Source organism: Heptranchias perlo, chromosome 9, assembly GCF_035084215.1.
Source record: "Heptranchias perlo isolate sHepPer1 chromosome 9, sHepPer1.hap1, whole genome shotgun sequence".
NCBI lineage: Eukaryota > Metazoa > Chordata > Chondrichthyes > Hexanchiformes > Hexanchidae > Heptranchias > Heptranchias perlo.
In genome coordinates, this window is record NC_090333.1 from 36,649,008 (window position 1) to 36,675,197 (window position 26,190).

At 42.1% G+C, this 26,190-nt stretch overlaps 1 protein-coding gene across 1 annotated transcript; it reads left to right on the top strand.

Annotated features, from left to right (window-relative positions):
* Nucleotides 1-485: 485 nt before the first annotated feature.
* coa7 (cytochrome c oxidase assembly factor 7) lies at nucleotides 486-7,712 on the top strand. The gene is made up of 3 exons (XM_067990197.1): nucleotides 486-1,347; nucleotides 5,372-5,512; nucleotides 6,525-7,712. Exons 1-3 carry the CDS (start codon nucleotides 1,242-1,244, stop codon nucleotides 6,971-6,973), a joined length of 696 nt encoding a protein of 231 aa, XP_067846298.1. The 5' UTR covers nucleotides 486-1,241; the 3' UTR covers nucleotides 6,974-7,712.
* The last annotated feature ends 18,478 nt before the right edge of the window (nucleotides 7,713-26,190 follow it).

Here is a 26,190-nt window from a genome sequence, read left to right on the forward strand (position 1 = left end):
TGGACAATGTGACCTGGTTGAGGTTGACGGTCGCGCGGAGATAAGACGCGGGTGAATGAAGAGTCGGGGTTGGGACAGGGTGGTCGTGGTGCACCATTGGGATAGGGAGAGTTGAGGTTGGGACAGGGAGGTCGTGGTGCACCATTGGGATAGGGAGAGTTGAGGTTGGGACAGGGAGGTCGTGGTGCACCATTGGGACAGGGAGAGTTGGGGTTGGGACAGGGAGGTCGTGGTGCACCATTGGGATAGGGAGAGTTGGGGTTGGGACAGGGAGGTCGTGGTGCACCATTGGGATAGGGAGAGTTGGGGTTGGGACAGGGAGGTCGTGGTGCACCATTGGGACAGGGAGAGTTGGGGTTGGGACAGGGAGGTCGTGGTGCACCATTGGGATAGGGAGAGTTGGGGTTGGGACAGGGAGGTCGTGGTGCACCATTGGGACAGGGAGAGTTGGGGTTGGGACAGGGAGGTCGTGGTGCACCATTGGGATAGGGAGAGTTGAGGTTGGGACAGGGAGGTCGTGGTGCACCATTGGGATAGGGAGAGTTGAGGTTGGGACAGGGAGGTCGTGGTGCACCATTGGGATAGGGAGAGTTGAGGTTGGGACAGGGAGGTCGTGGTGCACCATTGGGACAGGGAGAGTTGAGGTTGGGACAGGGAGGTCGTGGTGCACCATTGGGACAGGGAGAGTTGAGGTTGGGACAGGGAGGTCGTGGTGCACCATTGGGATAGGGAGAGTTGAGGTTGGGACAGGGAGGTCGTGGTCCACCATTGGGATAGGGAGAGTTGAGGTTGGGACAGGGAGGTCGTGGTGCACCATTGGGATAGGGAGAGTTGAGGTTGGGACAGGGAGGTCGTGGTGCACCATTGGGACAGGGAGAGTTGAGGTTGGGACAGGGAGGTCGTGGTGCACCATTGGGACAGGGAGAGTTGAGGTTGGGACAGGGAGGTCGTGGTGCACCATTGGGACAGGGAGAGTTGAGGTTGGGACAGGGAGGTCGTGGTGCACGATTGGGGAAGGGAGAGTTGAGGTTGGGACAGGGTGGTCGTGGTGCACGATTGCTCACGAGGGCGGGAGATGCGGCTCATTGTCTCAGTGTAACACTGTTGGGATCGATTTGTTCTGAGACAGGTAGGCGGCGTTTGCTCTTCCGTGTTGTAATTTGTCCTTGGAGCACGCGTGGAGGCAGCAAGGTGGCATTGGTGTGTGCGCTCTGAGATTGACCCTTCACTGTCCGGTGGCGATGGCTGGACTTGTGAATTTCCAGAATGAAACAGAAGTGAGAGAGTTTCTGGACAATCTGGGCATCGAATACAGTTACCAGTGTCACAAGGAGAAAGATCCGGAAGGTAAAAGGGAATGAATGAATGAAACCGATCGCTTGTAAATCTAGAATTAATACAGCGGTGGGTTGAAACGTTTCAAATAATTGGGATCAGATCTAAGCTAGCTGATGATACATAGAATCGGCCGTTCGGCCCACCGTGCCTGTGCCGGCTGTTAGAAAGAGCGATCTAATTAGTCCCACCCGCCTCCCTTCTTTCCCCTCAGCCCTGCAATTTTTTCCCCTTGAAGTATTTATCCAATTCTCTTTTGAAAATTACTATTGAATCTGCTTCCACCACCCTTTCAGGCAGTGCATTCCTGATCATGAGAAGCCGCTGTGTTAAAAACAAATTCTCAGCATCTCTCCCCACCTTTTACCATGCATTTCTTTACACTATATTTATGTTTGAACATGCAATTTCTAAGTTATAGTTTTCTATATCAAGCACAAGGTATGAAATTTGACATTAATGCTAAAATAATTCCAAAATATGAAAATAGTCATAGTAACATCCAACAAAAACGTTGTCTACTGTGTTTTTGCAAATTTCTGTTACACTTGAACCTGATAGGTAAATGAAAAATTAAGCCAATCTATTATATATTTAAAATAAAACACAAAATGCTGGAATGTGGTCAGGCAGCAACTGTGGAGTGAGAAACAGAGTTAATGTTTCAGGTCAATGACCTTTCATCAAAACTGGAAGAAGTTAGCAATTTAACAGTTTATTATATATTTAAAATCTGGTCTGTGTCCACTTCCTGTGAATATTTTGCATTATAAATTTCCATGTACATATTTATAATGGAAATTGCCTATGTAAACTTATGTTATTACACCTGCCTTCCAGTGGTGGTGCTGCATTGTCACTCCTGGTAGGAAGGGGTAATTGCAGCATAATGAGTTCACATAAGCAATTTTCATTATTAATGTGGACATAGGAATTTATATTGGAAATATGCAAAAATAAGGACAGTGTGTATGGATTTAAAATGGGGACTGAATTATGTCTCTGTACCCCGGTCTCCTAGCCTCTAATCTTATCTCACCTGAAGAATGCACGTAGCCTTGACTCACCGTGTGCAACGCAGTGAGTGATAAACTAGCCTAAATTCAAATGTTATAAAAATGGTACGTCTAGTGTGCTTTTCCTGTCCATCATACATCTTTCCTCACTCGTGCTTCACATCACACTCAAATTTCTGTGTCACACCTCAAAACAGAAGTATAAAGGGCTAGCCTTTCCACTCATTCATAGTCATAGTCAATGGATGGAAATCTAGGCCAAAAGAACAAAGGCAGTCATTTGCCAAAGGAGCCAAAATCTTTAACTTTTGAGTGACCTTACCAGTCATTTTTTAAAAAAATGTCAGGGTTGTGACGTGCAGCAATCACATGCCCACTTATTGTCAATGAGGGTAGCACGTTTGCATGGATTTTAGCATGGATTTTAGCAAGGCTTTTGACAAGGTCCCACATGGCAGACTGGTCAGAAAAGTAAAGGTCCATGGGAAAGTGGCAAGTTGGATTCAAAATTGGCTCAGTGGCAGGAAACAAAGGTAATGGTCGATAGGTGTTTTTGTGACTGGAAGGCTGTTTCCAGTGGGGTTCCACAGGGTTCTGTACTAGGTCCCTTGATTTTTGTGGTGTATATTAATGATTTAGACCTAAATGTAAGGGGCATGATTAAGAAGTTTGCAGATGATACAAAAATTGTCTGTGTAGTTGATAGTGAGGAGGTAAGCTATAGACTGCAGGGAAGATGTCAATGGACTGGTCAGGTGGGCAGAAAAGTGGCAAATGGAATTCAGTCCTGAGAAGTGAGAGTTAATGCATTTGGGGAGGGCAAACAAGGCAAGAGAATACACAATAAATGGGAGGATACTGAGAGGTGTAGAGGAACAGAGGAACCTTGGAGTGCATGTCCACAGATCCCTGAAGGCAGCAGGACAGGTAGATACGGTGGTTAAAAAGACATACGGGATACTTTCCTTTATTAGCTGAGGCACAGAATATAAGTGCAGGGAGGTTATGCTAGAACTGTATAAAACACTAGTTAGGCCACAGCTTGAATACTGCATTCAGTTCTGGTCACCACATTATAGGAAAGATGTGATTGCACTAGAGGGTGCAGAGGAGATTTACAAGGATGTTGCCAGGACTGGAGAATTTGAGCTACAAGGAAAGATTGGATAGGCTGGGGTTGTTTTCATTGGAACAGAGGAAGCTAAGGGGTAATTTAATTGAAAGGGAATAAAATTATGATGGGACTAGATCGTGGTTAGCAGAGAGATCAGTGTCCAGGGGGCATAGATTTAAAGTAATTGGTAGAAGAATTAGAGAGGAGCTGAGGAGAATTTTTTTCACCCAGAGAGTGGTGGGGGTCTGGAGCTCACTGCCTGAAAGTGTGGTAGAGGCAGAAACCCTCAACCCATTTTAAAAAGTAGTTGGATGTGCACTTGAAGTGCTGTAACCTACAGAGCTACAGACCAAGTGCTGGAAAGTGGGATTAAGCTGGATAGCTCTTTCAGCTGGCACAGACACAATGGGCCAAATGGCCTCCTTCTGTGCCGTAACTTTCTATGACCATTGTTTACTTAGCAGCAATTAAACTTAGCCTTAGTCTTAAATGGATACCAATTCACCTTAGCAGCAGAATACTACATTGTGTCTTAAACAGTGTATCATCCAATTGACCATAAGCAATCATATATACAGGAGATTTATATTCATTGATTTCCTGTGGTGTTACACACATGGGATCAAGACGAAACGTAGTCTTCAGGTGAAGCTGGGTTAAAGGGCTGGGGATAATTGGGCCAGGACGTGCAGATGAAGAAAGCCAGTCATTAACATGGAACCTGAAATTTACAAGCAATTTAGTTTCCTCTAATTTACCTCAATTACAAGCAGGTACAGTTACCTGGATTTCCAAAGGGAATACTTCAGCAGTATTCTTAAAAGGACAGAGGTTAGCAGCTAAACATCACAACTATATTCCAGACTATCCGCAAGCAACACCCAGGGGGATCTGCAAGTATACAAAACATACTGAGTGGGGTTGGAGCTGGTGCACCATGATCAACTGCAATCAGCATATTCATAAAATTAGAGCTAGGCCATTTAGGAGTGAAATCACTTTTTCCACACAGTGTAGTGAAAATCTGGAACTTGCTCCCCCAGAAGTCTGGATGTTGGGTCAATTGAAATCATCACTGAGATCGATTAGTTTTTATTGGGTAAGGGTTTCAAGGGATATGGAACAAAGGCAGGTAAATAGAGTTGAGGTACAGATCAGCCATGATCTAATTCAATGAGGGAGCAGGCTCATGAGGCTGAATGGTCTACTCCTGTTTGTATGCCTATTATACTGTAATGGTACAAGTAAACCATAATTGTGTGCAATTTTTTTTCTGCGACTGTTTTCTGCTTCTAAGCCGGGCGTTAATATTACTGTACTGTTTTTAAAGATGGTCCTATAAGGAAATTAGTTGGCATTTGTGCCTCTGGATATACCCAGACCCATTTCATAAGTTGCGTTTTCAAATGACTAGGGTGCTAATGGCAAATGTGAATGGCTATCTGCAGGCAGGCAGGCTGCCACTGGCCACCAATTTTTATGCAATTGAATCTTAAGTTTCCATATTGCACAACAAAACCCAGCTGGCTGAGGAAGACAAGCACCTAAGTGGGAAGAGTGGCACATGGAGGGTGCTCTCCCCAGACGGGAACAAAAAAAAAGTATTGAAGTGCATATTGCAGGATGAGGCCCTGTCTTCAAAGTTAACCATGACCAGCTAGCTTTCAAGATTGGCTCTGATTACTCACTTAACAAAATAAACCTACCTGTGATCATCACAGTGTATTGTTACATCAATAAACCATTTTCCTTTACAAAAGTTTCAAATAAATCTGTTAATGTTTGATAGGCAGAGATGGAACAGCTGAAGTATATTGTGTGGATACTTAAAAAAAAAACAACAAAGCTATATAATCCTCTCGTTTGGATACTATTTTTAAAAATAATCTAATATTTGACTTGTCAGGGTGTCAACGACTTGCTGATTATTTGGAAGGAATTAAAAAAAATTATGAGGCAGCTGCTCAGGTATTGAAACACAACTGTGAGGAAAACCAGCATGGAGAAAGCTGCTATAAACTTGGTTCTTACTATGTGATTGGAAAAGGTACAGTATGTCTTTTCTTAGCCTTTTTGAATCAAATTGGTTATACTGCTTGCATGCATAATCATTGTTGACAAGCCTTTAACTGCTGATGATATTTCTAAATGATACAAAAGAGCTGGCAGGATAGTTGTCTTCAGTCATTAGGAATTATGGGGCATGGCGAGCTGAGTTTTTTTATAAGAAAAATTGAAGTGTTAAACACCTTTAGGCTGTAGCTGTACAAGCTCACTTTTTAAAGTGAGTCTTACTAATGTTACCAAACTACCAATTTGTATAAAACCAGCAATGTATACTGTAAGTTTGGCTTTTATGTGGTGCAGAAGATCATACTGCACTTATGCTGGTTGTGCAGTATAACTGCAGCATCGGTTGCTAGAACATATCTGCACTGATAGAGGGACCAAGCTGGACACTCAATGATTCATATTGCCTGATATTCATTGTTGTCACCATACTTATTCAAATTGCTACCAAACTGCCATTGCAAAAAAAAAAAAAATCGCACTTAAGACAAAATGCTGTAACAGTGTTTCAACTTGTGAAACGCTGTTAATTCATCATTTTAAATTGCTTCCTCCGCCATTAACAGACCTGCCTGGTGTTTTATAGCTGAAAATGCTCTCATCAGATGTAACCCCACAGATGAAAGCACAAAGTCTACATGGTAATTGTATTGCTTCCTGCTTTTCGCAGTCCAACTGGACATGGTACAAAAACTTCACATGCAACCCATTACATTTGACTGAAATCCTAGTGACAACACTTAATCTGAAAAAAAAACACTGGATCACTGCATCATTGTGTGTTGGCTAATAAACTTTAAATCTCATTGATAAACATTGTGGTTTTGGTAACTACATTAGTAATGATGTTTCAGCTGGTTCTGTACTAATGTGTTTTCTGACAGTAAATTAATACAGCAATGTCTTTAAGTGTGTTTGTGTGTAGTAATAAAAGTGGTGATTTCTTTTCAAACAAATCTGAATATTTTATAATGCTATTTTTAACTCAGGTGGATTACAACAAAATCTGAAGACTGCTTATGAATGCTTTGTTAAATCGTGTGAAAAAGATGGTAAGAAGTCAGTCGATGCCTGCCATAATGCTGGATTGTTGGCAAATGATGGACAAGCATTGGATAATAAACCAGACTCTGTGCAAGCCAGAGATTACTACACCAAGGCCTGCAATGGGAATTTTCCAGCCAGCTGTTTTAATCTAAGCACACTCTACATCCAGGGAGCACCAGGAGTGACCAAGGATATGGCCCAGGCCCTAAAATATTCTCTTAAAGCATGTGATCTAGGGCATATCTGGGCATGTGCAAACGCTAGTCGAATGTACAAATTAGGAGAGGGTGCATCTAAAGACAATGAAAAGGCTGAACTTTTCAAAAACAGAGCACGAGATTTGCATAGGGAGCAAAAGGAATTTTCACAGCAATTAAAGTTTGGGCAGTAAAATCAAATTCTGGGTTTAAAATTGTTTTTCCTATTGGTACAGCTCTGCTAAATAAAACATTTTCCATTGTGTGAATGTTGGGTGAGGACAGGATCGACTTGATATTTTCTGTGATCACAAACCCTGCTAAAACTTGCTGTCATGATTTGCACGTGAATAGTGGCCACTTGGAAGAGAAAGCAGAGGGCGATCAGTGCCTGTGGAACTAGATGCCATCAGGGAGTTGATGCCTTTAGGAGAAAGGGAGAGAAAAATATTGATGAAGGAGAATCTAGAGAGCATTCCCTTCAATAAGCTAAAGCTTTAGAATGATTAAAAATGTACTCTGTGCCTGGCCTCTGTTAATCAACGGTAGTTATTTAAAAATGCCCCATTGGTTTGGCCTGTTGCTTGTTTTAAACCTGTGATTGTGATATCTCTCTTCAAATTGTACCCCAACCATTAAGTGGTATTTTCCACCAATGACACCAATAACAAATGTTGTACCTGTTTTATATGTGATCAAAATAGTGGGTGGGAGTGAAACTATCTGAACCCCTCTGATCATTCCCACCCATTGCATCCTATTGGTTTTCTTGGGACACGATGACATTACGAGTAAGGGCATCTATCTGTTTAAATATATTTCAAACACTGTGTATATAAGTACGCACTGCATTTTTGTACACAAAACTTAAAAATGATTAGTGGCTTTTACCCAAAAATAAAGTCGCTAATGTGTATGAACTTTTGGATTTGACAGCTTGACCAACCAGTTTGATTTAATTACATTAGAATGTTTGGAACACGAAAAGATCATTTGTTCTTCAAGCCTATCCCTTCCATGGTAATCTATCATGGATTTACTAACCTGTGGATTTACCTAAGGGAATGTTCTGCATCATTCGTTCCAGGATCAAGTTCTAGGAAGTGAAGTTGAGCAAATAGGCAATGCAAGGGTAGGGGACATTTAGGAAAAAGTGACCATAATATAATTGGGTTCAGTATAAACATTGGAAAGGAGAGAGAGCAGTCAAAGTTAGAGATCTTTAACTGATAAAAAGGGAACGAACCCAGATAAATTGGAAACATACAATGGAAAATAAAGCAGTGAACAATGGGAAATGTTCAATCAGGAATTGTCTATTGTACAATCTAAACCTATTCCCACAAGAAAAGAAGCAAGAGCAGAAAAAGCTGGAGTTCCTTGGATAAGTAGAGAAATTCACATTAAAATAATAGTAGAACAGGCATATGACAAATGTAGGGCTAATAACACAAGAAAATCAAGCAAAGTATAGAAAATAGAGGGGAACCAAAATGAGGAGGAGAAAGGCCAAGAAGGTGTAAAGAAAGACTGACCGATAATGAGAAATTGTGATGGATTTTGAAAACACATAAGCAAAAGAATGGTCAAACAAAGGGTAATACTGAATAGATGAAAAAAATGAAAGAACTACAGAGATACTAAATTAGTACTTTGTCTCCATTTTCATTGAAGACTGGTGGTAGGATATCAAAATACAAGAGGAAGAGGTGAAGCAACTAGAAAGTCTAACTATAGATAAGGAAGTAATACTGAAACAAATGGTGGACCTCCCAAAGTGGAAAAGACACTGGGCACAGATGGCATGAGTCATAGAATGCTGAGAGAAGTCAGAGAGGAAATAGCTAGAGTCCAGAGCACAATCTTTCAAACATTTTTTGGATATGAAAGTTATCCCAGATGACTGGACAGTTGCAAATGTAACTGGAGAAAGGAATGAACCAGATAATTGTAGACAATCAGCGTAACATAGTGGGTTGGCTTCTAGCAGCCATCATACAGAATCAAAATTAATGCTAACTTAAGAAAGCCATGGGTAAATTAAGGACAGTCAGCACAAATTTGTAAAAGGCAAGTCTTGCCTGATAAATTTAAATAAAATTCTTTGAGGAAGTAATGGTATGTATTGAAAGAGGAAATGTGTGGAGTTTCAAAAGGCCATTTGATAAGGGGCTGCTTAGGAGGCTCGTTGACAAAATGATGACACATAATATTAAAGGAAATGTGACAACAAGTTGGTTAAAGTACAGAAAACAGTATTGGTTAATGAATGTTTCTGGGCTGGAGGGATGTAACAGTGGCTTCCACCAGGGGTCAGTGATAAGACCATTGCTTTTTATTTTTATATACACACACAAAACTTTGGTATGGGGGCTCAATATCAAAATTTGCAAGTGACACAAAAATAAGGAGCATAGCTACTGTGAGGATGGCTGTAAGTGACTTCAGGAGAATATAGACTGGTTAGTAGATTGGCAGGTAGATGTCGGCCGAGATTTCATGGAGAAAAATGTGAGGTGACACATTTTGGGAAGAGTAAGGAGAGGACATATACACTAAATGAGAAAACTTTAAAGAAGGAGTAGAAAAGCAGAGACGGGTTCAGCTACAAAAAAAATTAGAAGTAGGAAGACAAGTTGATAAAGATTTTTTTTTTAAAAAGCATATGGAATCCTAAGTTTTATAAATTGGGTATTGAGTACAAAAACAATAGGATAATGCTACACCTACACAAATCATCGGTTAAACCACAGTTAGAATATTGTGTTCATTTTTGGACACCCTACGTAATGAAGAGGTCAAGGTCATGGAGAGGGTGCAGAAGAGATTCACCAAGATGATAGTTATGACGAGAGACTAGACAAACTGGCTATTTTCATTACAACAGAGAAAGTTAAGAGAAATTATGAAGGGTTTTGGAAAGGTAAATTGGGAAAAACTATTTTCACTGGTCGGTGAATTGGTAAGTAGACATAAATTTAAAATATCACCAAAAGGACAAGAAGAGGTTAGGAGATTTTATTTTAATCAAAGTTGTTAGGACATGGATTGGTAAGCAAATCAGGAGTTGTGTGTGCCCCAATTTCTAATGTGTGAGAGGTTCCCTGCCAAGAGCACAAAGTTAAAAAATTACTATAGAACAACCTCAGGTGTGGAAATCTTCAGATTCAGTATATGCTAAACTAATTTACTTTCGGGCAAAACGATATACGCTGGAACTTTCAACTTCGATGGGCGTGTATAATGGGTGATATTGGATCTGCAGCTCGTTTTACACCCGCCCATTTTTTCTAATATGTTATTTTTAGCAAGCTACACACGTTCCTCCTCATAGCTGCTTATATTGCTGTAGAGCTTAAAAATACAACTTCATTAGGTAGCAAAGGAAGTACTATATAAATAAATAAATATCCTAAATGAAGGTAGCAGAGTACGATGTGGAATTACGCACAGTCTTTCAATACTGTGACCTTACCAAATCTATTTTTCATGGAATGCCCAGTACGTAATTCGGCCAATTTTTATTGCCAAAGGGAGGCCAGAGTATTGCATTATTCAGTTCTGACCCAGTCTGTTCAACAGAAAGAGACTGGTGTGCTATTAGCCCTACCTTAATGCAGTATGATTGGTTTCTCAGCTTGTGGTTGCTTTGGTTACCCAGAAAGCCCATTTTGAAGAGTTACTTCCTTAGAAGGTGCTCTCTTTTCGTTGATAAATCTGACTGGTTTTCAGATAGCTTCTTGGTCTATTGATGCTCTCATATAAAGAAGAAAGCAGAGCAAGTTTACCAGGGTTCTGCTAGAACTTATTCTATCATGGTTTGCACTAGAACAAGCATTTAAAAGTGACATACTTCTTTGGATAAAATACTTTTTAAAACTTACCTTATTTTCCCCTCTGTTATTCTCTTTGTGTTTCACCCACATCAAGTACAATCCTCAACCAGACAGTCAACATACTTCCAAGCCACTGATGAGACTATTGTCACTTGGGATATCAAGGTCACTGGTACCTTGCTATTTGGGGGAATCTGTATCTTCTCAATCTATGACATATGCTTTGGCGAACCACTGTGTGTCATTGAATCACTATTGCTTTGCCTATTATTAACTTTTTTTAAAAAGTAAATTAATCCTATAGATAATGGAGTTAGGAAGAGTTGTAGAGTAGAAAAATCAACACACAGAATTAAAAGATGTAAGGATAAACTCACTGGTGCTACTTAGAAGCTAGTGAATTGTGTTATTTTTCAGTTTACCAAAGCTAGAAAGTAATCTGCCCCTGGTTAGTTGGTGGTTGGACTGCTCCAGCCTGACTGGTACTCTGATATGTGGAGCCTAATGTAGCATTAACTGTATTATTGAATCCCCTCAGGCTGCCATTTCATTACCATGTGAATGAGGTTTAAGTATAAGGATCACAGAATAAGAACTCGTTTACTAGCAGGGCATCCATTATATACAGCTTACCATCATCAACATAATGCTTACTTTGTTGAATGGTTAAAGGGACATGGCCATTTGATAGAGTCTCTTGGCAATCATTTTACCAAGTATATGCATGTCTGCTTAAAATCAATGATGCACTTACATCATCAGATAGGGCAGTGTCCTAGGCCCAACCATCTTCAGCTGCTTCATCAATGACCTTCCCTCCATCATAAGGTCAGAAATGGGGATGTTTGCTGATGATTGCACAGTGTTCAGTTCCATTCGCAACCCCTCAGATAATGAAGCAGTCTGAGCCCGCATGCAGCAAGACCTGGACAACATCCAGGCTTGGGCTCATAAGTGGCAAGTAACATTCGCGCCAGACAAGTGCCAGGCTATGACCATCTCCAACAAGAGAGTGTCTAACCACCTCCCCTTGACATTCAACGGCATTACCATCGCCGAATCCCCCACCATCAACATCCTGGGGGTCACCATTGACCAGAAACTTAACTGGACCAGCCACATAAATACTGTGGCTACAAGAGCAGGTCAGAGGCTGGGTATTCTGTGGCGAGTGACTCACCTCCTGACTCCCCAAAGCCTTTCCATCATCTACAAGGCACAAGTCAGGAGTGTGATGGAATATTCTCCGCTTGCCTGGATGAATGCAGCTCCAACAACACTCAAGAAGCTCGACACCATCAAGGACAAAGCAACCCACTTGATTGGCACCCCATCCACCACCCTAAACATTCACTCCCTTCACCACTGGCACACTGTGGCTGCAGTGTGTACCATCCACAGGATGCACTACAGCAACTCGCCAAGGCTTCTTCGACAGCACCTCCCAAACCCGCGACCTCTACCACCTAGAAGGACAAGAGCAGCGGGTACATGGGAACAACACCACCTGCACATTCCCCTCCAAGTCACACACCATCCCGACTTGGAAATATATCGCCGTTCCTTCATCGTCGCTGGGTCAAAATTCTGGAACTCCCTTCCTAACAGCACTGTGGGAGAACCTTCACCACAGAGACTGCAGCGGTTCAAGAAGGTGACTCACCACCACCTTCTCGAGGGCAATTAGGGATGGGCAATAAATGCTGGCCTCGCCAGCGACGCCCACATCCCATGAACGAATAAAAGAAAAGATATCTCAACTAGCCGATCACCAACAGCTCACAAAAATCAGACACCTGCTTTTGAACTATGACACCTCAAGTTGTAGTTATTTACTGTCTTCTACATTTCTTGTTTCTGTATCTCATACTTAAATTACTGCACCTCGAGGCCTCATTTCAATTTTTTTTTCTGTTTTGCCTTTCTAATTCTTGCACTTTATTTCAACAACTTGTTCATCTCTTTGTATCTCATTTCTTTTATTCACCATTCTCAGTTTCTGCTTTTATTTCTTTTTATCCTCCTATTTTCTCATTTTAATTTTCTGGTTTAACCCTTTATTTCAGACCTGCTTGGTTTTACTATTTTTGTTCAATTTTGCCTGTCTCCACATTTCAAATACTCTGGTCTCTACAGTGACCTCTCCAATTCTAGCCCAATCCACTCTGCATAGCTGGCTCATGCTGTCCAATCAGTGAAAGGTCAGGGAAATGGGTTCAACTAATGGAAGTGAACAAGGTACCCACATATAAAGAAAAAACCCCTCACATTTACATAACACATGGGATGGGATTGCAAACGACTAACATTTTATGCTGAAAATTTTAAAGATATATCATCTCATACCTAAATCCAAGATTTTTCCTAGTGCCATATGGCAGGAAGAACGACCATTTTTTTAATCCACAAAGCTGGCAATCCCGGTACAATCCGGAACACTTGAGAATGTGTATGAAACGGGACCGTGTAACCTACAACCTGAAAGAGCAAGCGGATTATAACGTCTAACCACATAGGGTGCTTTACACTTTGATGTAATTGTAATCATGTTGAAGATTCAGTATCACGATTGACAAAATCATTGATATTTGAAGCTGTAAAATCTGGTGTACAAACTGTACATTCAGTCGGAATCATAGGGTATGACATAAATACGTATATATATATATAGATATAGGTAATAAAAAGAAAATCTTAAGATGAGCATTTGACTAATCTAACAATTCTATTTTTTAGTTTATAAGCCACAAGATATATTCAGGTATATATTTCTTAAATCTACAGTAACAGTATTTGGAGCATCCTTTATAAAGTGTGTTCTTGAAAGTTTATTTTCACAATTACTTGTGGAAAATGCTGATATAAATTTTTGTTCAGCATGGCATTAGGAAGTCATTTTTGTTTGAAAACCCTAGTGGTCAAGTAAAATGAAATAATAAGTTGCTCAAAATGTAGTATCTAATTAAACACTACATTCTGCAGATTAATATAATAGGTGTCAAAAGTCCCACATTCAATCCCTAGTATGTGCTGAAATGGAAATGTTCATTCAGGGTGATACTAGAGGTGCTGTAAATGGCCTCAGGCCCTGCACAAGGGAGAAAACAGCCAGAGTTCCTTTGCCTAGTTGCTAGGCAGTGGCCCCTCCTGAAAAGTGGCTGTGTGTGAATGTCAGGTAAGCATAGGATTGGCCTTGGCTGAGATGCTCTGCAGAGTAAACTAGCCTGCCAATTTTCACTGTCTTCATTCACACACGAAGAATGCCAACTTTGGGAGAGGCACCAGAGGGCTGTTGGCAACTGCAAAACCATATTGCAGCATGAGCCAGCAACTTCAGGAAAGGAATGGGGAACATTGGGATGAGAAAAACACATATCTGAGGTTTGTCATTACTTTAGTTTTTATGAGTTATTTAAGACTTTATTTCAAGTACCAACTCTTTTTTTTTGTCCAAGTCATTGTTTTAATTTGTATAACAATAACTTCATCAATTAGACAAGATGGGACTAGGTTGCTAGATGTAACCACTGCTTTTAGATAGGTTTTATGATTAGCCAATCAAATTCAACTCCAGACAGAAAAAAAAATTACCTCACATTGCCTGACAACATCACATCTCACTTAACCAATCAAATTCTGCCACACTCTAAACTATATTATGACAATATCAGAGCAGTACCTGAGTAAGTTATGCCATCAATTGAAACCTTGGAGCTCCAGTTAACATGTCTTATCATTTGCTGTTTGCCTGTAATCAGCAGACATGCTGACTACGTGACATCACAATATCTGATCAGCAAATGATTAATTGGTGAAGTGACTAGTTAGTCGTAATGTCACCCTTTGAATAATTTTTATTTTTGAGAAACTAGCTAAGATCTTTAAGGTTTTGTTTTGTTACTAGCAAAGATCAAACACACGAGTTCAGTAATTTTATTCTAAAATATTTGAGGTACAGCAATGAGTCACACTATGTTGGAGTATCAATGTGTTGCTCCATAAAGTAGTTTAGCACAGTTTCGGTTCTACATGTAGTGGTTTACCAATCACTGTGCCATGTAAAGGCACTCCTTCCCCAGGAGGAGGGAGGTTCACCTCAGGTGGCTCCCTTTTACCTCCCAATTCCTTCTTGCACAGTAACATTTGCAAAGGTCTGGCAATAGGTTGCTCATCTACCTTCTCTGCCAGGGACGGTGCAAGGAAATCACATAGTGGTACAGGAATAGCATAATAAATACTATATAGAAATATACACCGATAATTCCTTGCATTTGGATATTTAATTCAGGAAGAGTTCTATCTCTTATAAAAGTCATCTTTTCCTCCTCCAGCAATGGCACTGAGCCCTCCATCCACACACGGATTGTGCTGGTCATCCTCCTCTCCTGTTCCCGGAGATTGAACCTGTTGTCAGCAGTTAATCAGAACTCTCATTGGGTGTATACACAACAGAAATCAACATGAAAAGTATTTGTCCTGAAGGACACGTGCAGCTTGAACTGCAAACTTGTCAGAAAGACGAAAGAGAAGGATCAGCAATTGTGACCACGTGGAATGAATATGGAATAAAATGGCACCTGTCCCTCGAACAGCTCCTTAACTCACTCACTCTCCACAACTGTCTCCAAACACGGACACTGATTCATCGATGCCCAATCTGACTCCACCCTGTCTACAAGTCATCTTGATCCCACCACGGGACCTCTAACTTTAACTTTATACTTTCTTTTATCGTCTCCTCCCTATTCTCCTTTTACAACCAAGACATATTTATCCTAATCTTTGCCATGCCTATGTAACCTGAATTCCCTCCACGTCCATTTGCGTGTGCATTTTGGCTTCTGCTCCGGACTCAAGCCCATTCCTTCTATCTCAGTTCTTTTTTTCTCTTCTGTCGACCCCTCTTGGGCCGTTCTCTTCTGTCTCCTCCCCAGTCATGCCACCTTTCATTTCTCTCCTCTCAGGTACTTTGTCCCCATAATTACCTTACAGCCTGCACATGTCCATAAAATAGCAGGCAATCGCTAAAGAGAGCGACTGACACCACTGAACCAGAGTGGATACCTGTAAATTCATAACAATCACGCATGGCTTTGGATTCCAACACCAGTTATCTGTAATATCTACCCACAAAGATTTCCTCTATTCATTATTCATAGAGAAATAAAAAATCTATTCTCTATACATGTATTTACAATTTCACTACAAATAATGAACAGAGGAAATCTCCTAGTGTCTTGTCAGGATTCAAACACTTGCATCTTAGCTTTGCTGCAGAGGGCACAGATGAAGGTCTCAAAAGCACAGCCTATATTCAAAGACTGATTCCTATACACCAGAACCTTTAAGTATACTGGACAGCTTGTGCATAATGGCTTAGAAAATGGAGAAGTTCAGTTCTAGTTTGTGTGCGGCTGTCCAGCACGTCACTGAGACCATGCACTCAATCATGGAGCGAATGGTCAGCTCTATGAACACTGCAGTGGGGCCCACAATGATGGAGCCTATGGTGACAGCTTCGCTGAGAGCTCAGACTGCTGCCATTGTGGCTCTGAGGCCTAGCATCTCCTTGGCCTTTCAATCCATGAAGGAGAGCATGAGTAGGAGTATGGAACGCATGGATAGGGGCTTCCAGAGCATCAGTACACTCCTTCATTCTGTTCTAACGTAGAGCAGAGGGAGTGTAGAGACACAGCCCCATGACAGTAGCATTGGCTCCATGGGAGAAGCTCATGCTGCCTTTCAGCACGCCTGCTCCCCTGCCAACCTGTGACCCAGTGCTTTTGTTGGTTCCACACAGACTACCCCAGCCGAGGCCGAGGCACAGCAGTCTGCAGCCGGGCCCTCAAGGACCAGAGCTGCTCTAGGTTGCCCTCCACGACCATCTCAAGTGCCCTCAGAGGATGATCAGCAGCCTTCCACCATCCAGGCTCCTGTGATGGGGGAACCATCTCATAGGAGCACTAGAATAGGTAAACGAGCACAGAGGCCAGGCACTAAGAGCCTGGCACTATAACCTGGGTTATTTCATTTCATACCTGAGGTATTACATTTCTAGTCTACTGTGCTGTTGTCATTCAGTCACAGGGTTCATCATTCTGAGCCTTTGCCTAATTTCCAATTCTTTCATCCTTTTTCTCACTAATGGTGGAATCTGATAGTGTATGCCGCTTTGATTTTTGTCACCTAACTTGGTTTCAAAAGAGACCTGGATGCCTCCTCTTAAGTGAAAATGGAAATCAGCCGACTAATAATTCACCACCAAAATGATTCTTTGAGCTGCATTGTTCAGAATTTCTGTTAATGTTGCCATTGACACTGATGTTAAAAATGAAATTAAAATTTGGCCTCTTTACTGATTCCTATCTATGCAGATGGTAAAAGGAGTATTTCACTGGTTTCATTTTCTGTTTCCATGGACTCGAAACAAGTTGCATTTAGTTGCATTATACTCTTCTCCCAGCATGTGGCAGCATTGTACTAAGCTACAAGAGGGACTGTACAAACAAAACTGCCCTACCAAGTTACAGCAATTCATGTTCCCATGATTTATTTGCCACTCAGAATGAAAGCAAAAAACTAACAGCCGGTCTCCATCATTTAAAGTTGCAGTATTGTACTATTTAATTACTGTTCAGCTTTATCGTTTTTTCTAATTCCTACACCACTAAAAGAAATATGTTTCTCCAGTAAATTCTGTCGTGGCCAAACAGTACATAGCAATTCAAAAATTGCTGCTGTAATCACAGGAATGATACAGATTAAGGAGGCCATTTGGTCCATGTTAGTTCATCCATCCAGACAAAAGACCTACATCTCCCCCATCATACCTTCTAACTGACGATTGAATGAGTCGACGGTTTTAGCCTCCACTACCCTATCTGGAAGACTAACCAGTTATTGATCCCTCTTTTTTTTTAAACCAGTTTTATGCTATACCTGCTTGATCTAGTTTCTTGGCATATCTTGAAGTAGTGACTCTGTATTAACCTTATCTATGCCATTTAATTTTGTACATTTTAATAAGACCCCCTCTTAGTCATCTCCTTTCAAAGCTAAAGAGGTCCATTTTCCAGTCTTTCCTTATAACTCAATCCTTTCACCCGAGGAATCAGCCTCACAGGTCTTCTCTGGAATCCCTCTATGGCTTGAATGTTTTCTTTATATCTGACCAAGGCACTGTAAAATTTTCCAATGACATTTCTTAATTTATACCCAACTGACCCTGCAATATTAAGCATTCTATTTGCTTTATTTATTGTTACCGATAGTGATTTGACACAAAGTGCTGAATCTGCTATCCTGTTCAGACCTCTTGCTGCTTCACCTTTAGTTATTTCCACGCCATCCATAGTGTACTTCTGACATCCATTTTCCCTGCAAATATGTAATACCTTGTATTTATCTGTACTCATTTCATTTCCCCAATTGCAGGTTTTATCTCACACCTTTTTTATCCCTCGCTGCTTCATCCTTCTTGACTGCTTCCCTTAGTTTAGTAACATCTAAAAACAAGATGTGGAGATGCCGGTGATGGACTGGGGTTGATAATTGTAAACAATTTTACAACACCAAGTTATAGTCCAGTAATTTTATTTTAAATTCACAAGCTTTCAGAGGCTACCTCCTTCCTCAGGTGAACGATGTGGAAATGAAATCCTCGAAATGAAATCGCATTTATAAATCACAGAACAATGCTTGGTGATTACAGACAGTTTTTTCAACTGCCCGTTGCCAAGGCAATCAGTGTGCAGACAGACAGGTGTTACCTGCAAGTTCTCAGAATATACAAATCACCAAAAAAAACAACAAACAAAAAAAACAGAGATAGAGAGGTAGAAACATAGAAAAGACAGCAACTGACCCGTTATATTAAAAACAGATAACATTTGTTCGCTGGTGGGGTAACGTGTAGCGTGACATGAACCCAAGATCCCGGTTGAGGCCGTCCTCATGGGTGCGGAACTTGGCTATCAATTTCTGCTCGACGATTTTGTGTTGTCGTGTGTCTCGAAGGCCGCCTTGGAGTACGCTTACCCGAAGGTCGGTGGATGAACGTCCATGACTGCTGAAGTGTTCCCCGACTGGGAGGGAACCCTCCTGTTTGGCGATTGTTGCGCGGTGTCCGTTCATCCGTTGTCGCAGCGTCTGCATGGTCTCGCCAATGTACCATGCTCTGGGGCATCCTTTCCTGCAACGTATGAGGTAGACAACGTTGGCCGAGTCACAGGAGTATGAACCATGCACCTGGTGGGTGGTGTCCTCTCGTGTGATGGTGGTATCTGTGTCGATGATCTGGCATGTCTTGCAGAGGTTACCGTGGCAGGGTTGTGTGGTGTCGTGGACGCTGTTCTCTTGAAAGCTAGGTAATTTGCTGCGAACGATGGTCTGTTTGAGGTTGGGTGGCTGTTTGAAGGTGAGTAGTGGAGGTATGGGGATGGCCATAGCGAGGTGTTCGTCGTCATTGATGACATGTTGAAGGCTGCGGAGAACATGGCGTAGTTTCTCCGCTCCGGGGAAGTACTGGACGACAAAGGGTACTCTGTTGGTTGCGTCCCGTGTTAGTCTCCTGAGGAGGTCTATGCGATTTTTTGCTGTGGCCCGTCGGAACTGTCGATCGATGAGTCGAGCGTCATATCCCGTTCTTACTAGGGCGTCTTTCAGCGTCTGTAGGTGTCCATCGCGTTCCTCCTCGTCTGAGCAGACCCTGTGTATTCGCAGGGCCTGTCCATAGGGGATGGCCTACAGACACCTACAGACGCTGAAAGACGCCCTAGTAAGAACGGGATATGACGCTCGACTCATTGATCGACAGTTCCAACGGGCCACAGCAAAAAATCGCATAGACCTCCTCAGGAGACTAACACGGGACGCAACCAACAGAGTACCCTTTGTCGTCCAGTACTTCCCCGGAGCGGAGAAACTACGCCATTTTTTCCGCAGCCTTCAACATGTCATCAATGACGACGAACACCTTGCTATGGCCATCCCCACACCTCCACTACTCGCCTTCAAACAGCCACCCAACCTCAAACAGACCATCGTTCGCAGCAAATTACCTAGCTTTCAAGAGAACAGCGTCCACGACACCACACAACCCTGCCACGGTAACCTCTGCAAGACATGCCAGATCATCGACACAGATACCACCATCACACGAGAGGACACCACCCACCAGGTGCATGGTTCATACTCCTGTGACTCGGCCCACGTTGTCTACCTCATACATTGCAGGAAAGGATGCCCCAGAGCATGGTACATTGACGAGACCATGCAGACGCTGCGACAACGGATGAACGGACACCGCGCAACAATCGCCAAACAGGAGGGTTCCCTCCCAGTCGGGGAACACTTCAGCAGTCATGGACGTTCATCCACCGACCTTCGGGTAAGCGTACTCCAAGGCGGCCTTCGAGACACACGACAACACAAAATCGTCGAGCAGAAATTGATAGCCAAGTTCCGCACCCATGAGGACGGCCTCAACCGGGATCTTGGGTTCATGTCACGCTACACGTTACCCCACCAGCGAACAAATGTTATCTGTTTTTAATATAACGGGTCAGTTGCTGTCTTTTCTATGTTTCTACCTCTCTATCTCTGTTTTTTTTGTTTGTTGTTTTTTTTGGTGATTTGTATATTCTGAGAACTTGCAGGTAACACCTGTCTGTCTGCACACTGATTGCCTTGGCAACGGGCAGTTGAAAAAACTGTCTGTAATCACCAAGCATTGTTCTGTGATTTATAAATGCGATTTCATTTCGAGGATTTCATTTCCACATCGTTCACCTGAGGAAGGAGGAAGCCTCCGAAAGCTTGTGAATTTAAAATAAAATTGCTGGACTATAACTTGGTGTTGTAAAATTGTTTACAAATCTAAAAACAAGGCCAGTTTACTTCAAGTTTCTGCATATAAGACATTAATGTAGATTAAGAACAATAGCTTCCAGCACCAAACTCTGTGACACTCCTCTCAGTACTTCTCCCCCCACAACTCTCTCATCATTCTCAGTGCCTGCTATTTTCTTTCCGTCAGCCAACTCTTTATCCAAGCCCATGTTTTACTTTGAATCCCTACTGTTCTACCTTGAATCCACACTGTTTTCAGCTTCAGTAGCAGCCTTTTAAGGGGAACTTTATTGAAAACTTTTTGGCTAACTAAGTTTGGTTTTCTCCTGTTCACTTGAGATGTCACTTACTCAAAAATGTCAAGGAGGTTCATCAAGCAGGATCTTCCTCTTCTAAACAGACATTGGCTTATATTTATTAGATCTTTCCCACACAGGTACTCTTCAAGTTTGGTTCTGACAATTCATTTCCATTATTTTACCAGCTATTGATGTTAGTCTGTAGTTGCCCTGATTAGATTGGCCCTCTTTCTTGAAAATGGATACTACATTAGCTTGTTTTCAATCTAGTGGTATCTCTCCCACATTCATTGTTGTTCTCAAGATTTTTGTCATCTCTAATTTCTCTTAATACCCTAAAAAGATACCATATTTTGCTGTAGATTTGTTCATTGTGGGCCCTTTAAACATGTTTAGAACCTCCATCACATTTAGGTCAAACTCTAAGTCTGTTTGAATTCCTTCCATCACAGCAGTGCATATTGCTACAATGTTTTCTAATCAATTCTTCAAAAAGGAATTAATTGCGAATACCAATTATTCTCTGTTTGTCCTCCGTTTCATCCACACTAGCATCTTTCCTAACTGTTCTTTTGCTGTTTTGACATTCAAAGAATTTCTTGGTGTTGTGTGGCTATATTAATTTCCAGTTCCTTTAGTTTTCATCCTTCTGACATGCTTCTGAAGTTGCCTGTTATCTTTCCATGAGCCCCCTTCCCCCTCTCCTTGCAGGCTTGTGAAGTTAATTTTTCTATCTTATTTCACTTCTGATTGACTTGTTGAACCATTAAGGGTCATGCTTATTGAGTCTACTGTGCGAATCTTAGGTATGTATTTAGCATCCATTTTCTTCAGGACATGCTAAAAGCCTCACTTCTGCAATTAAAATAACTTGGATACCTTAATATTTATAAGCCAGATGTAGCCGAGGTGTGTGGGAGACTATTTACCAGTCATTTTGCTTAACAACAATAAACAAATGAGTTCCTCTTATTTTCAGTCATAAGCTTTTAATTTAGTAGGTGATTTTTCTCTCACATCTGGCATCCAACTTCTCTCTCTCCATTGCAAGTTTTCTGGCCTTCTTCCACTTCAGCTCAGAGAGCGCATGAAGTGGGGATGAGAAAGAAACTAGGCAAAGATATGGGATCAGGACTAGGACATGGGGAGTCTTGTGGGAGGTTTGGCCTAGTGGGACAGGAGAATGAGGAAAGCAGCAGGAGCAGCTGAACGACAGATCTCAATGCGTGGGTAAAGGAACATATAATAATAATCAAGACCGCAGATTTACAGTGTGCATTGAAAATGGACAGAATCATGGAATCTGATCCCTTAAATACAAATAAAATTGCAATTTCACATAGTTACTATAAATCAGTAACCTTGATAATATTGTGTGTTAAATGGCATAACACCCCGAGTGTTATAAAATGGAGCGTCCACTGGTTCACCATGGGACATGCCAAGAAGGGATTCAATGAGGTTCCACACAAAATTATTAGCAAAAATGAGAGTTCACGGAATTGGAGGTAGCCTTTTGACTTGGGTTGAAAATTGGTTGCGAGGGAGGAGGCAGAGAGCAGGGATAAATGGTAGGTACTCTTTCACCATATTTATCAATGACTTAGATGAAGGAATAGAGAGTTGTATATCCAAGTTTGCGGATGACACTAAGTTAGGAGGGACGGTAAGTTGTGTAGCTGGGAGCAGGAAGTTGCAAAGGGACATAGACAGACAAAGTAAATGGACAAAACTATGGCAAATGGAGTTCAATATGTTCAAATGTGAAGTCATCCACTTTGAACCCAAGGATTATAAATCAGATTATTTTCTAAATGATGAGAAACTAGGGACGGTAGAGGAGCAAAGAGATTTGGGAGTCCAAGTACACAAATCATTAAAAGCCGGTTGACAGGTACAAAAGAAATCAAAAAGGCGAATGAAATGTTGGCCTTTATCTCAAGGGGTCTGGATTACAAAGGGGAGGAAGTTATGCTTCAGTTGTATAGAGCCTTGGTCAGACCCCATCTAGAGTACTGCATTCAGGGTTGGACACCACATCTTAGGAAGGATATATTGGCCTTGGAGGGCTTGGAATCTTGCAACGCAGATTCACCAGAATGATACCGGGGATAAAAGGGTTAAATTATGAGACCAGGTTGCATAAACTTGGCTTGTATTCCCTTGAGTATAGGAGATTGAGGGGTGATCTAATCAAGGTGTTTAAAATGTTATATTGATTTGATAGGGTAGATACGGAGAAACTATTTCCTCTGGTGGGAGAATCAAGAACAATGGGACATAATCTTAAAATTAGAGTGTTGACCCGGTTACAGTTATTGGCTTAGTACAAAGAGGAGAAGAGTCAATTCTCTCTTAACTCTCAATTCGCTTTATTCACATCGTTAGATCATATACATATAGCTTATACGTCTGGTTAGATATAGACATGCAGTTTGCACCAGGTTATACAGTTTTATACCCAAACTAGGATCTAAACGCACACCCACTAGGTTTCTCTGACACTCCCTGAGTGGTCACAGAATATAAAGGATAATACCTGAAAAGGAGAGCTGACGCTGGCCAGGCGTTCCGTTCTCTCTTTTGACGTCGTCTCTATATCAGGTTCTTCCACTTCCGCGATGGTTGGTCTCCAGAGTCTTCGCTCTGGCTCCACACCCCAGATTTTTCATTCTTATTCCGAATCTTATCTCTTCAAGCTGTGCTGTCTCTCTCCCGTTGGTTTAGGCTTGCTCGCCTAGTCTGTGTCTTCTCCTCATTGGCTCTGTCCCAAGGACTCAGGTAGCATTACCTCATTACTCCTTTTCTAAATAAGGACTTGTGTCTTATCACATCTCCTTTGTCTTTCACAAAACTTAGCTAATTCAAACCGATTCCAGCCAGCTCAGGCCAGCGACTGAACTCAGGTTACTTCAGTTCAAAAGTTGCTTTTGCCTGTGTGTCAGCAGTTCGGAATAAACTCAATAGTTTCTGCAGCCCCTGGCCAACAATAGCTAGGCAAATCAGGAAGTACTTTTTCAGACAAAGGGTAGTGGAAATTTGGAACTCTCTGCCCCCAAATGGCTGTGGATGATAGGACAATTGGTGCTTTCAAGATTGAGATAGATAGACTTTTGTTAGGTAAGGGTATGAAGGGATTATGGAGCTAAGAGAGGAAAATGGAGTTGAGGGTGCAGATCAGCCATGATCCAATTGAATGGTGTAGCAGACCCGAGGGGCTGAATGGCCTACTCCTGTTCCTAATGTTCCTATGACATCTGCTGGTGTATCTATCTATAATATATTAAAAGTCACGGGGGTGAAATTGGGCCGTGTAACGCTCATTTTTAGGCACTACGCGAACAACTAAGCCTTGAAAATGGGGTCGAAGATGTGCGCGCACACTTCCGATGGGGAGTGCATAGGACACCATCTTGGAAAAGGGGTTTGCAATGCTCACACCTAACAACCACCGGCAGCATACAGCGTAGGGAGAATATGATATGAATCAGTGTGCAACGCTGATTGGAAGGCAATGCTGCTATTTTGGAACTCCACACTCCAGCCAATGCCCTGTCTTAACCCTGCACAGCTGAACATGATTTAAATGGCATGAAGGACCCCCCCACCCCACCCCACCCCACCCCAGCGCCATTAAAAGGGATGATGAAATAGTTACAGGTTAGTTGCTGCATTATTTTTTCTGGCTGCTGGTGCATTTGTACATGTTTTTGGAGGTTTCCTATACTTGGATCAAGTTTCAATACTCTACAGGGAGTGGGCTGGCTGGCTGACAGGCAAGGCCATTGGGGCAGTGGCAGGCATGGGAGCAGGAATGCTGTCATCCTGAGAGAAGACAGCAGGTTCATGTTCCATGGAGCCACTGCCACTTGCTGCCTCCAGTCATGCGCCACATTTTCCTGCAAGAAAGAGGGTAATGTGTCAGTGAGTGTTCTTCAAGATGTTTGAGTGATGTGGCTGTCATGTTGGAATAGCTACTAGTGTGTGTGAGAACTGTGTGTTGTGGGTGTGAGGCTTGTAACACTCACACCCACAACGCATGTGAGTTGAACGGTTGAGTATTGATTGAAAGAGATTGTTGGTAGGTGGGTGATGGGGGTGTAATGAATTGAGCAGTGGATGAGGCTAGTGGTGCAGTTGGTACAATATGCCACTTGAAGCTTGAACTCACACACCTTGACAATTGTAAACAATTTTACAACACCAAGTTATAGTCCAGCAATTTACCTGAGGAAGGAGGAAGCCTCCGAAAGCTTGTGAATTTAAAATAAAATTGCTGGACTATAACTTGGTGTTGTAAAATTGTTCACACACCTTGACAACTCATGTTAAATCATTGAACTTCTTCCTGCATTGCATCCACGTTCTTGGACTATGCTCCTGGTATTTACCTCCTCCCCTACATCCTCTTCAACATATGGCTGGAGGGCTTCCTGCCCCTCTCCAGATACAGGATGCCCCTCCTTCTCTCCACCTCTTGCACTTAGGCCTCCAGGGCATCATCAGAGAACATTGGTGTACACTCTCTTGCAGGCGCAGCCATTCTTCAAAGTATCACAGCACAGATTCAGTTTTGGAATGACTCCCACCACTTCTTGCAGCCACAGTGCACCTCCCCTTTAAGAGGTGCAGATTGCCTTTAAGGAGCATGAGCCACTCGCGATATCGGGGGCCCCTGCTGATGCCTGCAGCCAATCAACAGTGCAGGTAGCGCTGGTTGCATGCAGCAATCATTTAATACAGCAGGCAGCAAGAATGTAACGTGCTGCCTGCATCGCAACGACCGGGTGCGGGTTAATCGCGTACTATACTCCCTGCGCCCATTTTCAGGGGTTATCCAATTTAACCCTCACATACTTCTTCTCCACAGTAACCTTATTTCCTCGATCACAATTTTTGAGTCATACTTTTTTATGCAAATATTTACAATGGGAAAACCCTATGCCAGCATTTTATAATGGGAAAATTATGTAACAACATTATGTAATCACACTTTGTTGATAAACCAATCAAATCACGCAAAGGAGAGGAATCATGTCTTGCTGGATAGCTCACCGAAAACAAAAGTGCAGTGTGTGGCAGCAGTAAGGAATGCTAATTGGATCATGGGAGGTTTAGAGCATAAATCCCAAGAGATGATAATGAGTCTATACAAGGCTTATGTGCTGCTATGGGAGCAATTATGATTGCCACATTACAGTGAAGAAAAGGATAACCACATTGATACGTAGCTCAAGGCATCTGTGTTATGAGGGAAGGTTGAAAAACATGGGATTGTGTACACTGGAGAAGGGAAGGCTCAGGGAGAGACTATTCAAGTATTCAAGATTCTCATATTGGGCAGAAAATTGCTTTCAAAATAACAGTGAGCCTAACAGCTTGTGTTAAATCGTTGAACACAACGATTTAACACAGTCAAACGCGAAA

What these genes read in the sequence shown, in the direction of transcription:
- coa7 (XM_067990197.1), top strand. Translation starts at nt 1,242, where the DNA reads ATGGCTGGACTTGTGAATTTCCAGAATGAAACAGAAGTGAGAGAGTTT. An exon ending in CAAGGAGAAAGATCCGGAAG is followed by an intron (nt 1,348 to 5,371) that starts GTAAAAGGGAAT and finishes TTGACTTGTCAG; the next exon opens with GGTGTCAACGACTTGCTGAT. An exon ending in TTACTATGTGATTGGAAAAG is followed by an intron (nt 5,513 to 6,524) that starts GTACAGTATGTC and finishes TTTTTAACTCAG; the next exon opens with GTGGATTACAACAAAATCTG.